We start from the raw sequence: 14,520 nt of genomic DNA, 5'->3' as shown, positions 1-14,520 counted from the left end.
ATGTTAGTATTATAATTGCCATCTAATGTTAGTATATAATTGCCATCCTGATGATATCATTGACGGTGCTTAAAGAGTAGGAAAAATGTGCTGTTCTGTAATCCAGCAAGTGTCCTTTCTAGGGGGGGGGGGGGCAATGATAAGAACAAGCTGCACCATGAGGATGCATAAAACTAATGAGGGCGTCATGTTCTTCAAAAGGTATATCACATATATTTCCAATCAACCAAGTATTATCATAAATGCAAGCCACATGTTGGCCTGGTTGCAAGCTGGTAAGTGATATGCCTTGAGTAGGTTTATTAGTTTCATAAACATCAGCTTAAAATACTGAAGTATCATTTGAGACTCTGCTAACTTAGATTTTTAACTTTGCTAAGTGGCTTGAACTGATGGTTTTCTCTTGTTCCATCAATTGTATGACCACTATTAAACCGGCTTTCCTGTTCAGGTCGGATTCTCTCAACTTCTTCTCTTGGAATGAATGAAAAAGAACCTGATTCCTGGTATATTTTCTTTACAAAATTTAAATAAGTCTTTTGGTGTGAATATCTGGTTTTCCATAGGTCGCTGAAGACGATCACATGCTGTTAATCATTTTGTAGTACTTCCAATTCCGTCACAAGGTGATTTTCCGTGGCTAATATTAAAGAAGTTCCATTTAGCTGTTATCCCAAAGTCTTTTTCATGATGGCACAAATTGATAAAATTCTTGAAATCGTTATATTGAGCAGCTGAACCATCACTTAAGTAGTTAGTGTATATGCATTATTTTAGTCACTGTCTTCAAGTATTTGATCAGTTCAATCAAAAATAAATGAAGAGCGATGATATTATGGCACAGGCAATCACTGATCATACAAATGCTAAGATTCTAAAGCTCATTTTTATTATAATAAACTATGAATGGATGCAATGTAGCTTGGCTGTTTTTCCAATGGAATCCCTGTACAGCATCTTGCACAACAAATGAATAGTTCTCAGCAAAATCCATCAAGATAATGGGTATGATTATCATTTAAATTTTCCTTCAATTGTTTTAAATAAGAACTTTGATATTTTGAAACAAAATGGTGGCTAGTCAGGCAAAAAACCTTTAAGGATAGCTCTTCAATAAAATTTTCCATAGTCGCCTATTGTGTCTCTTGTCTGTATGAATCCACTGCTTATATTCTAATCTTTAAACTCATCTAATAAATAGGACTCCAATCCAGTTTTTCCAGGACACTGTTCACAACGTTGTAGCATGCAATCCTTAGATTCTAAGCTGCAGACAGTTTTCTCAATCAATACCTTGTAGTCATCCTTAAAGGATATTGCAGCTACCACATGAGCTTAACATTTTGGTGAATGGTACAAACACAAACTGAATGTGTGCCAGCAGCACTAACTGTAATGCACCACTTTGACCTGTTGACAAAATTTTTAGAAGCCAACTTCATGGCCAAAGTAAACTATGAACATCTCTTTTAAATTGCACAGAAGTAGATGTTTCTGCATGTGGGCTTTTTAACATTGATCCTAGCTGAAACGAAATCTTCCTTTCCTGGACAGATTTGGGAAAATTCATCTTCAGGACCTGTTGTCTAATATTAGCCTTCAATTGGTTCCTGCTTTTTTTCTGGTGTCACCAAAATGCCAACATCAGATTTGAGCTTCCTGGCCTGCTTCACCATTCACATTGAAACATGGAATTCATCAGCTGTTTTCTCAATACTCCAGCTACTGGGTGCCAATGTCAAAATCTGGACTTGTCATTTCCACATCACTACATTCTGATTCTGGTTGATCATTCTTTGGCTGAACGCGCTTTTAGCCAATTCTTGCGTACATCGTGGGCATAAATTTTGACTTGGCTTGAAGTCATAATTTGTGAAAGCTTTTAATCGGTCAGCAGAATCAATATCAAGAGGCCACAATCCTTTTCTGGCTTTGTGTGACTTTTCCAAATGGATTACAGCAGTCCTGTAAGAATTCAGACTTCGTCGACAAAACAGCTTTATGATAGGAACCTATGTCAGCATCTTCATTAAAGCTCCCAGATTGCCGCTGTAAAAGTTCCTTGTCCACTGCTAACAGTTCTTTCACAAGCAACAAAAACGTTTTTCATAACTAAACATTAAAGAATTTTGGCACTCAGAGCCATCCGGCTTGCCAAAATGACAGGGAGGCCAAGAACTTCACTCATTTTAAAACAATTCAAAACACAGTTGGAATTAATAAATGTCACAACTGATTATAGAAGTTATTCACTAACAATTATGCTAATTCACAAAAATTTCTAGAAAGAATGGAATTTTCCAGAAATTTCTAGAAAGAATGGAATTTTCCAGAAATTTCTAGAATGTTCTGTAGAATGGAGTTTTCCAGAACATTTTAAAAAATTGATTTTTTCAGATCGGCCTAGAAACTTCTACAATAGTCCAAAATTGTCTGAAACACTCCAAATATTTTTCATGATATCGTAAATTTTAAAACATTTTTTAAAAATCTAATAATATTCTAAAACACTGAATGTTTTTCCATTAACAGCTGTTTTAATTAACTACAAATGTCCACAGATTAAAAATCTGTCACATGCAAAAGATTAATTATCTTTGAAAAACTTTCTTGCCTAATATAATTTACGGGTCATAAAACAAAATGCATGGATTATGTTGTTTAAAAGCTGCCCTTTTCCCACCTATTATAAAACTAACAAAATCTGGGAAGGCATACCTGAGACATAAGCCTTCAAAGATGAACCAAAAATCATGATAAAAAATTGTTGACCAAATTTGGTGATGGATTTCTCCTGACATTAGATTCTAATTGCTTTGAAACTGTAGGATCCTACATATAATTATTCCCTTTTTCAACTGAAAAAAATAAGATAAGTAAATACATAAGTTCAAACTTTGACTTTCAAAATATTGTGGCAAAAAGACACTTGTGACTAACAAATTCCGATATAGCATAAAAAGTTAACCAACAGTATCAAAATTTGAATCTGTATCTTTATTATTGCCGACAAAATTGTTAGTCAAATATAACAATTTTTACATGTGTCCACAAACTATAAGTAAGTACCCCTTTTTCAAGAGGCCACAAAAAATCAGGTATAGCAGATAAAGAGCTGCAATATGTAAAATGTTATTTCAGACCATGGGGATCCACCACCAAAAATTTGATGATATTTGGAGGGTCAACTGGGGACAATTTTCAAAACTGAACCACCTGACATGGAATATACACACACACACACACATATATATATATATACACACACACTCTAATCCATTAGTCTTTTTTTTATTGTTTACTTAAAATTTAAGAGTTCTATAAAAAAATATTTAACTTTACTAGATTTATTATTTACATATGACTATACTAACAGCTAAACTAATATTGGTATTTCTGTACACAATATTTCAAATGATAAAATTTACTGATAAACTTATTTATATAATTATATTTAATTCTTTCTTCAATACTTGTTTCTTGCTGAATGCTGAAGCATGTATAAAGTAATCGTTCTCAAACTTAAAATTTCTGCGATCCACTAAAAACTTACACTTACATTTTTTATAATAACTCATAAATTTATACTGATCTTCTAATTCCTAATCCCTATTAAGATTTCAATTATTATTTTGACAACAATTACCTAAATTTTTTTTATATTTTAATATGAAAAATATAAAAGAAAGAATACAGATAAATAACATAACTAATGACTAGGATGATGTTTCCATTTTGCTAACACTGCTACATTTGGAGTCAATAAATAGCGTTAAGTCTGAAGTGTGGTTTGACACAATATCTAATTCTGTAATTACTTGTTCCCAAAATATCCAAGTAGTTTTTTAAAAACACCAACCCAGGAAACACTGCTCATACAGATACGTTGTGATAAGTACCAACAAATGGATTTGAATACTAGATTGTGGATACCGGTGTTCTTTGGTGGTTGAGTTTCAATTAACCACACATCTCAGGAATGGTTGAACTGAGACCGTATAGGACTACACTTCATTTACACTCATACATATCATTCTCATTCATCCTCTGAAGTATTATCTGAAAGGTAATTACTGGAGGCTAAACAGGAAAAAGAAAAGAAAAAGTACCAACTAACACTTCACCACCTCTACGAAACAAAACGGTTAGAATAAACAAAATTGCATTAGTCAGAGTTACTTTCTCTTAAAGTAACGATTTTCTTTATACAACCAGTTCCAAGATAAATAAAAAAGGGATTATTTAGTTAGCTGATTATCATCTGCAATTTTGGTGGGCTTAGTATATTAATATTCAACAGAATATTAGGCTCAGTGAAGAAAGCCTCAGTGAGGAAACCACTTCAGTCCTAATGTTTTGCTAGAAACCGGGTATGGGCTGCCTGTTATTCTTAAGAATACCTATGCCATTTTTAGGAATGATTGTCTCAGATCAGTTGGTTCCCATAAATGTCTGATTATGCACCAAACAAACTAGCATAATACTGTTACGAAGAGCCCCCTAATAAATAAAAAAACAAAGACCTGTAGCTGAAAAAAATCTATAAAACAACATTTTTTGGTGTAATAAGTTCACATCCTGATCAACTTAAAACTAGCCAATTGACAATATTAAGGTATTTCTTACCATTAACCTCTCAACAATTACAAGGATACTTCTTACAAAGCACATGTTTCTAAAACATTCAATGATAAAATTTCTGTTTTAAAGGATATATAACCATCAGAAATGCGTATGTGTCATTCAGATTCTTTACAAATAGATTTAAAAATGATCAAATAACTAGGTATTACTAAAAATTCATAAGAGAGAGACCAATTAATATTTCAATTCTAGTTCTGTAATTTTACATTTAACTTACTAAAGGAACAGGTTAGTTAAAGTAAAAGGAATTGCCAAAAATTATTATATAAGCAACTGGTCCAATTGCACTTTAATTTAATTTTAATTATATTATTTAATTTTAAATAAAATAATTAAATTAATTTTAAATAATTAAGATTAATTTAATTTTAATTATTTTATTTCATTTTAATTTTTTTAATTAGTCACACAAACTGAAAAATCATAAAACAAGAACAAAATAGGTTCCCATAGCTAACTAGCAATCATAAAGAAACCAGATTATATTTGTTGGAAACTTAAACAACAATGACAGAAGGATATGAATAATTGAAAAGAACAGTGACTTGTGATGACCCCTCGTTCACCATTATAAGCTAGAATTCAAAGAGTAAAGTGTATTTTGAAATAACTTCAGTTCTTTAGTAATGAGAAAATTCAAGAGCCAACCATCAGCTGGTGAAGTGATACTAATAAACTTTTAGAATGGTAAAGGTCCATCTTTCCAGACCTACACCATTGGATAGTCTTAAACAATCTACATTTGAAACGTTATTTTAAAAAAGCAACAAATCATTCTGACTTCTAATTATTATTATTATCAATGCAGTATAAACTAACATAAAAATAAGTAAATATAAAAACTTTGTTGCATTTGATCACAGATGCCTCATACAAGAAGTCTTTCCAACAGAAATTATGCTTTATTATTCTAATTAGGCAGTTATATTTAGATTATTTTAAAAATTTGAATAACTTATGTAGAAGGGTGCTCTCAAAAAAAATTGTAATTGACTGATCTGGTCCATTACAAAAAGAAGAAGAATTGGAGAATTGAAGGGCTGTCTCCCTTCAGATATGCTGCAGGACCATCTTGGGCAATGTCACCAGCACAGTGGCCGGACTTTTACCCCTCATTCTCTTCATTCAGAGGGAAATGTTGACTCAGCTCCTTACTGATTACAGGTATTTTGAAGCATTCCTGTGAGTAAGGATGTTGAAATCATCTCCCTTTTTCTGCTTAGCCCACAGAACCACTGTAAAGTATTACTTCAGAGGATGAATGAGAAAGATATGTATGAATGTAAATGAAATATAGTCTTGTAGTCTCTCAGACCAATCATTCCTGAGATTTCTGGTTAATTGAAAACCAACCATCAAAGAACACTAGTATCCACAATCTAGTATTCAAATCTATATAAAAGTAACTAACTACCTTTACTAACATTTGAACTTTAGAACTCTTGACTTCTAAATCAGCTGATTATGCGATGACGAGTTAACCACTAGACCAGATGGGTGGCAGAATTGATAAGGCCTTAGTTTCATGTTGAGATCATCTGAGGATATGACTAATGTTAGGAGGTGGATACCACCAGTATACACAGTGTTCATATGCGATCAATTCCTGCTCCATAGGAGGAAAACATGCCAGAGAAAATTCAGCGTGCTTACCCCAGACAACATCACAGGAACTATGCTGCAGACCAAACAGGTGTGGCACACGCTGTTGGTCAAAAACATCTGTATAGAAATGCTGAAGAAGTGCAAGGGTGAAAATAATTTTCCCCCTAATGCTCCTTGGAGCTGTATTCATATTAAAGGTGGAGTTATAAATAAAAAGAAGCTTATGTATGTATTAGATAGATATGACCATGAATGTACTTTAATAACCTAAAGTTCTAAATGAAAAGACTGGCGAATCCTTATGATGAATTTGATTAAAAAAAGAAAAGAATTTTCCCATCTTTTGAAAGAGATTATCATTTTTACTAAGGATAGCATTATGGCACAAGTCAATATGTAACATCAAAACATAACTCAGCAATTCTAGCAAAAATGTCTTGAAAGAGAACGTTTATATTTCCTTATCTAATGCGATCAATAAAATAATTTTGTCCTATTTTTTCAGAAAAAAATATTCACAAGTAACATAAAAAATAATAAATACATAAAAATATATTTCATGCAAAATATATTTCATAATCAAAATTGGAAAAATGCTAATAACTAGAAACTATTCATCATGATTTCTCACTAGGAACTAAAGCTCCAGCCTTTAGCAGAGTTTATAAAAAAATTTAAGATAAAATATGAATTAAAAATATGAGTCTTTAAACAAAATGAAGCCTATACGACATGCTTTTCTTTTAATTTCTAATCAAAATTAGCAATACACACCTTTCTTTTTCTGGTTCTTTTTCCAATGAATACACATCTCTATATCGTGGTCTCAATGGCATTACTTCATCTATTTGAAGACGAAAAGTGCTATCTTTAAGTGCAACCAATAAAACTTGAAAACGAACATTATTATCAGCATTTATTAATTCTGCAGTAACACTGGAGTCACCAACAAGTGACAATGTATCTAACTGTAACTCATAGCTAGACCGGCCAGGCTGTACACGCCTACATCGTCTGCAATATACCAATAAACAATAAATTAAAATGAGATTATAAATATTAATAAATATTAAAAATTATAAAAGTAAGTGAATATAACTGTTACACAAATAAAAAAATGTTAAAGCAACTTATCTGAACTTTCAGATTAGGAAATTCTTTTATTTGTTAAACCTGAACAATATTAATTTAATCATAATAATCAAAGAACTGTTTTCCTGTTCATTAGAAATATGTTAAATATCTCTAAAAATAAATTTTTTAAACAGTGGAAAAAACATTTAATTTTTTTTTAACATCAATCTATTTATCGCCTCTTAAAGTAATAAAATATTTTGTTACACAGCACAGAATAAAAACAAAGTATCTGTTTTTGTATATTATGATGTATAATTTTGAAATATCAGAATATACTAAGTATGCAAAAAATATTTAGAGAACAACCCTCAAGGTAATTCATACAACAATAAAACATATATTTGCATATATAACAAGCAATATTTTTTTCATTTTTTCCCAAAACTTGGGGGTATGTAACAAACAAATAATTTAATTTTATACCCTAAAATAATGATTAACGAGCTAAGTTTGATGCCATTTTATCCTCAACAGTTAACAGTTTACACTTTTTGCTAGAATCAACACAATACTTCAGCTTAGAAGAAGGGTCTTGTTATGCTTACCAACAATTTATTTAAATTAAATCTAAAAACTTTCTTTCACTTTAACAATATTGCTCAGTCAATCAACTTTGAAATACTAATAAAAAAATGTTTTTAAATCCCAAATTTTTTCCACCCCATTTAATGTGTACATAAATGTGTAAATTAATGTAAAAATCAATCACCAGTATAATACTAGAAATAGGAATCGTTATTTCAGAATAACAAAGGCTCAGTCTATTTGAGAAAAAACCCAAGTACACGGAAAACAAATTACTGGCAGCGTTACCTGAAAGTATTAAAAAGTGACCTTTAAATATAAATTGAAGAAATTCTTAATTGAAAAGTGTTTTTATTCTGTAGAAGAATTCTTAGAGAAATGTAGTGAGACTAGGTAGCCAATAAGTATTTACTATTTACTTGAGAGCATTTTTATTACTTATTTGTTGGCTAATATAAGTGTTTCTGATTTTCTTCTTATATTGTTTTATGTATCTTTTGTTACTTTTATATATATGCTGCCGGAAGACAGATTAGATACTTTTGAATAGTCCTTTGCTCTGGTAGTCTTCAGACGTGAGAAAAATAAATATGTGCTTAAGTAATTTTTATTAATACCATCTGAGGTGAAAATTATTTTATAATTACATTTTAGATTGGTATTCTATGTATAGCATTATTTCATGCTATACATATATTAAAATAATTATTATGACTAAGACTTTAATCACTCTAATATGGATGGATTCTCTTAAAACTCTTGTTGTTAGCTTCCTGCTTGGTTACATAATTAAATATCATCAATATAGTAGTTGTTATATCCCATTATATAAATAAACTAATCATATATTCATAACAAGTAGAAGAATATATCACTCATCCCACACAGGAAAGTTTAAATTTATCAGTAACCAGTATACCAAAAAAACTAGTAATTGAGCCACATCAAGTATTTTTATCAAATAGAAACTAATGTTGAAAAATAGAAAACAAGAAAAATTATAACAATGCAACAATACAAATAACCAACATACTAAACAAGCCAATCTGACTACTAATAAGGAAAATGTTTATCAATACAAAAAATAGTTTCATTTAGATAAGTATAAGTTTTAAAAGTAACTTACTAACATTCATAGTGAAAACACACACTTACCTACAAAAGCTGCTCTGTTCACATGTTTTAAACGTATCATGAGAAACACCCTCTATGTTGTAAAAGAGTATAGATAAATAAAGTAAACAAAAGGAAACCCTGTACCTAAAAAAAACAAATAAAAAGCAGTTTTACATCAAAACAACATTAACAAAAAAATTAAAAGCAGAAAAAACTTACAAGCATACATCACAATTAATACTTAAGAAATCAAACCCCTGTTTTCTAAACAGAACACAAGAAAGTTTTTAATCTTTAAAGTATCTTTTTTTTTATAGAAACTTATGTTTTAAAATAAGGAAGTTATGATTACAACTTTACAATTAAAGTTTTTTTTTCCTCAAAACCTTTCATTTCATTTTTTTAAACAATTTCAATTACATGAAATTTACTAAAATATCAGTAGCATATTTTATGGTTCTGATTTTACATCAAAACAAAAAAGCATGAACCAACAAATTACACCAAATAACAAATAAAAGGCTCAGCCCATTTAAGTACAGATGTAATTAAGATCATAAAAGTGGCAATTAAACCTCACACAATTACTAACACCATACTACGAGAAATTAAAATTACACAAGTCAGTTCTCATATTTTCATGAAAATCAAACATTAAATAAGGAAGAATGCTGATCATAGTACCAAATCGTTGGTGGCTAAATACCTATTTTAGTTGCAGCCAAAAATGGCACTTCTATTCACAAGACAACAATCAAATAGAATCAGTGTTGCTCCCCCCCCCCCCTCCTAATTAGATAGGTGAAAAATGAGAACTGTGACAAACTGATAACAGAATAAATGCCTAAAACCAAATTATAGTTTTGTAAAAGTTCAGATATTTAAAAAGAAATACACATTTTGAACAACTTCTTTTTTTTCTTTACAAAGAGAAAGGCTCTGAATGATGGGACATATCAAAAGTTGTTTTAAAAGCAAATGCAGAAATGTTTGTACAATAAAAATATATAAATAACAACTAAATTTCAAAATCAATAACAGTTTACTAAATTCTAAAACAGAAACAAAATCTGATCCCTTGAAATTCAAATAAAAATTTATAGTTTTACTTCAAGCATTTAGGGAATACAAATTCTACAATAATACAGAAGAAGCTACATTACCTAAAACAGTTCAGTGCTAAGTAACAAAAATCATGAAATAAACAAACTAAGATAACAAAATCATTTACCATTAAACTGCCCAATATCAGGGCAATTTACAAAGTAAGGGCACTTAATGTAGCTTACAGAAAAATAAGCACTTTTTTAACTACAGTAGGTAATAAGTTAATAACTGCTACCAATTAATGAAAATATTAATATTATTAATTAAAAGTAATAGTATGGCTAAAAGTTACAGATCATGTTGGATACGAATAAATTTCAATCGTTATGAAAGAGCGACTGCTTTTTAAACAAAAATGAACAAAAAATATATAAAAGATTAACCTAGGTTTCTTTACCGGTAGGTAAATGTTACACAGAATTAGTTTCATTATCATAACCTCCATTTCCATCGAACACTAACCAAAGTCTAAATTATTCAGAAATTAATATATACATATATGTTAATTATAAATGTAAGTTTAAATAAATGATTTATTTCAACGAAAGAATACTTACTTAAAATGCATCGAAATAAATCGTATAACCTACCGACACTACCAAATACAAACGCTGAACAACGTTAACACATAAGAGACGGTACTATTGCCAGTTGTGACCGGGATCATGCGTGCATGAACGAATGATCATTGAACACAACTTATTTTAATTTACAAATCAGCCGATAGTCTTCAAACCGCGTTTTTTAAACAGAAAATTGCAGTTCACATAATCTGCGACTTTCATCGAACGACCCAAAAAAAGATTCATTTATCATATCACTCCATGAAGTACTGGAGTGAAAACGTTTGTTTGATGTTACAATTCATTACTGTTTATAATATATTTTAAATACAGTGATAATTAACTATTAGAGACAATTATTGTTATTCATATCATCATACCAATTAAAACAAGCATTTGTTCATCTTGTATCAATGACTGACTACATGCTTGGTAGAAATATGTTTCAGTAAATATTTTATCTTTAAATTAAGTATGTCTTTTAATTAATAGCTATAATACTTCTACTTTAAGTTCTTTACACATTTTCTTTATCAAATGTAAAGAATATGTTTTTGACTGACACATCAATTAATACATAATAATTATAATTATATTGGTGGATAAATTAAAATTTTACCCAAGCTTATTCATTTTTACTGAACTCTGGAAATTACAATCCCAGATTTAGGTTCTCTTTGTCTTGAGCAGAGGACTAGTTAGTATACTTTCTTACTCTTGGACAACTAGAAATGTTACCATTTAAACTACTATGTACTATACATACAATTTAAAATGATTAAAAATAATTAGGAATGTGTAAAAAGCTTATCTATTTCTGCAGTCATTTCTGTGAGGCAATAAAGATATCAAATGAAAATTTGTACTTGTATGTTTTATCTTTGTGGTATATATCTCTCCTTCACCTCTAATCAACCTTTCTGATAATTAAAACTGTCAAATAATATGCCATCTTGGTTCAATACCTCAGTTAAGTTTAATTATTCTAAATATTTATTATTCGCTGGTTCAATCAAATAAATAAAAGTCTTTATTTCATTTATAATATAAATTATTTTTACTATATTTTGAACTTGTAACTCATGTATATATCATTATTATATCAATTAATTATACATTTGTAACAAACACAAGTTGAGTCTTTGGAGGATGGAACTGACTAAAAATAGGGCATTAGGCCAATTCAATTAATAAGAGTAAAAAAGTGAGAATTTTTATTTTAAAATTTAAAAGTCCTCCTTTAACAAAATTTAAAGTACCTACTTTTAATAAAAAAGGAGAAAATAAAACCTGCATTAACAAAAACTACACCATTATTTTTACAATTTTAATAAAATAAAATGTCATTCTCTCTCTCCTCTCTCTCTCTCTCAATATATATATATATATATATATGTGTGTGTGTGTGTGTGTGTGTGTCTGTGTGTAGGGGGTATTTTTGTAAAAGAAAATCTAGCTGCATATCCAACGGTTCATTGATCACTCTTGTACAACTTATTAATTTTTAATGAAACTCATAGGCCACCCCTGATTCAAATTCAGCCTAAACAGCTTTTCAAAGATTTGTTACAGGTAGGCTTACCATACTCTTTTGGGTCCAACCCAGGATATATTTTAAAAATAATTAAAAGTCTTAACAGTTTACTGAAACATTAAACTTTATTTATTCAGTTGTATTTTTCACTAGACATGACTTTTTTCAGAAATGGTTTGTTTTAATTACATTATAAAATTCATAACAAAAAAGTTCTGAATTAATTTTAACATTTAGCAGATGTTTAACAGTAGATACTGAAAGTCTACCCCTTCCTGTAGACCAAATGTTCCCCACAACTAAATATACTCTCTCAACTGGAGCAAATGTCCCAAGCAAAGACATCGCAAACTCAACCATTTTAGAAATATTGGAACATGAAATATCAGTTTTTTGAAACACCTTAAAAATTGCTTTCCACTTCTCTTCAATAGTATCTGGCACTTTTTCAGAACTTGAACCACAACCTACCCTTTGGTTTTGAATTACCTTGTTCAACAATGTATGTTCATCAAATAGGTCATCAATATTTATGGAATCTTTTATAATTTCATTAACAACTTGTACACTCTCTTCTAAATCAGACCAGGCAATTTCAGTTTGTAAATTTATCTACTGAAACTTACTAACTTTATCAAAACTGATTCTCTATAACTCAAGTATTGGATATTAGAATTATAAAAATTGTCCATTCTCAAGAAGAATTTTCATTCCTGAACATCATTATTTTCTTTTAGAGTACATAGCAATTCTTTGGCAGAAGATGGTATAAATTTGTGGGTTTTCTTTCCTGAAGCTGACAAATTAAATCAGAATATGTGTGAAATGCTTCTGTTGCTGAGATAGAATTAACTTTTAATTTTAGAACTAAATTATTAAATAGTGGTTGATGTTCTGCCTGTCACTAGGTTCAGCACCCTCTATTGCGAGCGGCTGACAAGTTAAACACTCGGCAAGAGGAGGTCATAGGGTACGGATCATATAGTGTACGCATCAGATGGACGTCGGCTCAGCTCCTTTCACGGGTCACATCAAAATTGTCGTAATGCATATTTATAATTAGTTTTCTGTTTTCATTAGCTTTCTGTTTAATGCATAATAATAGGGTATTGTTGTTGTAAATAAAATATAACTAGTTAACAAATCCAGTGAACATTTACCACACCGTACAGTCCACTTAGACGTTTGAGTTGTGATCGTTCATATTGGTCCTTTTCGCGTGCATATTCGTTGTGTTTTTACAATATACAATGTGCGTGAGACGTTTCTAAGTACAGTTTTTTGATGAAATAATATTTTCTTTTAGTTACGTTCGTTCAATATATGTGTGCTTTCGCATATTACGTACCGTCGTCTTGTTACAATTCAATACAGTATTATCGATAACGGCGAGCGGCCTATTCGGCGAGCATGACATCATCGTCTGGGAATGGTTATCACCGATGACATCATTCGTCTACGTAGCAAGATAAGTAGTAAAAAAGTAATTTAATTTGGTATTTAGTCTATTAGCTGCTATCGCTCAGTTTCGTTATTTACTTGCCTAGATTTTTCTTTATTCTTTGTTCCATATTATTCACATGTCATTTATACATTGTTTTCCATAATTATCTCTTTATACTTACGTCGTCCTATGTTGTTATTTTGTCCTGTATATTTTTCATACTTCCTATTTTGTAATTACATATCCATTATTAGTTGTTACCTTGTTCCTTATTTGTCATATCATGTATTAGCACGATGTCGTTACCTATTCTTACAATGGCCGGTGAGGATGATAGTGATAACTTTGAACTAAAAACCCTCGTTCGTCAAAGGGGCATTTTAAAGTCAAGGCTAACCAAACTTACTGCAAGTGTAGATGCGTTAAAGGCTGGCGCACAAAAGGTAGAGTTACTTTCAAACAAACTAGGTTGCTTACAATCTCCCAAGAATTTGGTGAAATTCAAAATAAAATCGAATTACTTTCAGAGTCTATTGAAAGCGAGCTCGATTACCGTGAAGATTTTGAAAACAAGGTCAATCAATTATCTGTGAAACTTTTAGATTGGATTGATCAAAAAAGGTTTCTCTTTTTAATTCCGGTAGTTCCAAATCCAGCTCAGATGGGAAAATCGAACCGATAAAATTACCTACAATAAATATTCCATCATTCCAAGGTGACTTTAAGGACTGGTATCATTTTCGAGACATCTTCGAATCATTAGTAGTAAAAGTGAGGGATTATCTGACATTCAAAAATTTCACTATTTGTTGTCTGCACTTCGTGGGGAAGCGCATGGGTTAATA

General features: G+C 30.4%; 1 protein-coding gene across 1 annotated transcript in view; it reads right to left on the bottom strand.

Annotated features, from left to right (window-relative positions):
• The window catches only part of GCS2alpha (glucosidase 2 subunit alpha), a 76,252-nt gene extending 65,441 nt beyond the window's left edge, over positions 1 to 10,811 (bottom strand). The window contains exons 1-3 of the mRNA XM_075357097.1: positions 10,692 to 10,811; positions 9,067 to 9,171; positions 7,024 to 7,263 (exon numbers count right to left, since the gene is read on the bottom strand). Coding sequence (XP_075213212.1) covers positions 7,024 to 7,263; positions 9,067 to 9,171; positions 10,692 to 10,702 — 356 coding nt within the window. The 5' untranslated portion in view covers positions 10,703 to 10,811. The remainder of the gene's footprint in view (positions 1 to 7,023; positions 7,264 to 9,066; positions 9,172 to 10,691) is intronic.
• Between the last annotated feature and the right edge of the window lie 3,709 nt (positions 10,812 to 14,520).

The sequence above is a fragment of the Lycorma delicatula genome, chromosome 2 (assembly GCF_047948215.1).
Source record: "Lycorma delicatula isolate Av1 chromosome 2, ASM4794821v1, whole genome shotgun sequence".
Classification (NCBI taxonomy): Eukaryota; Metazoa; Arthropoda; class Insecta; order Hemiptera; family Fulgoridae; genus Lycorma; species Lycorma delicatula.
The sequence above is the reverse complement of the archived record's forward strand: the minus strand, read 5'-3'. Positions and strand labels throughout refer to the sequence as shown.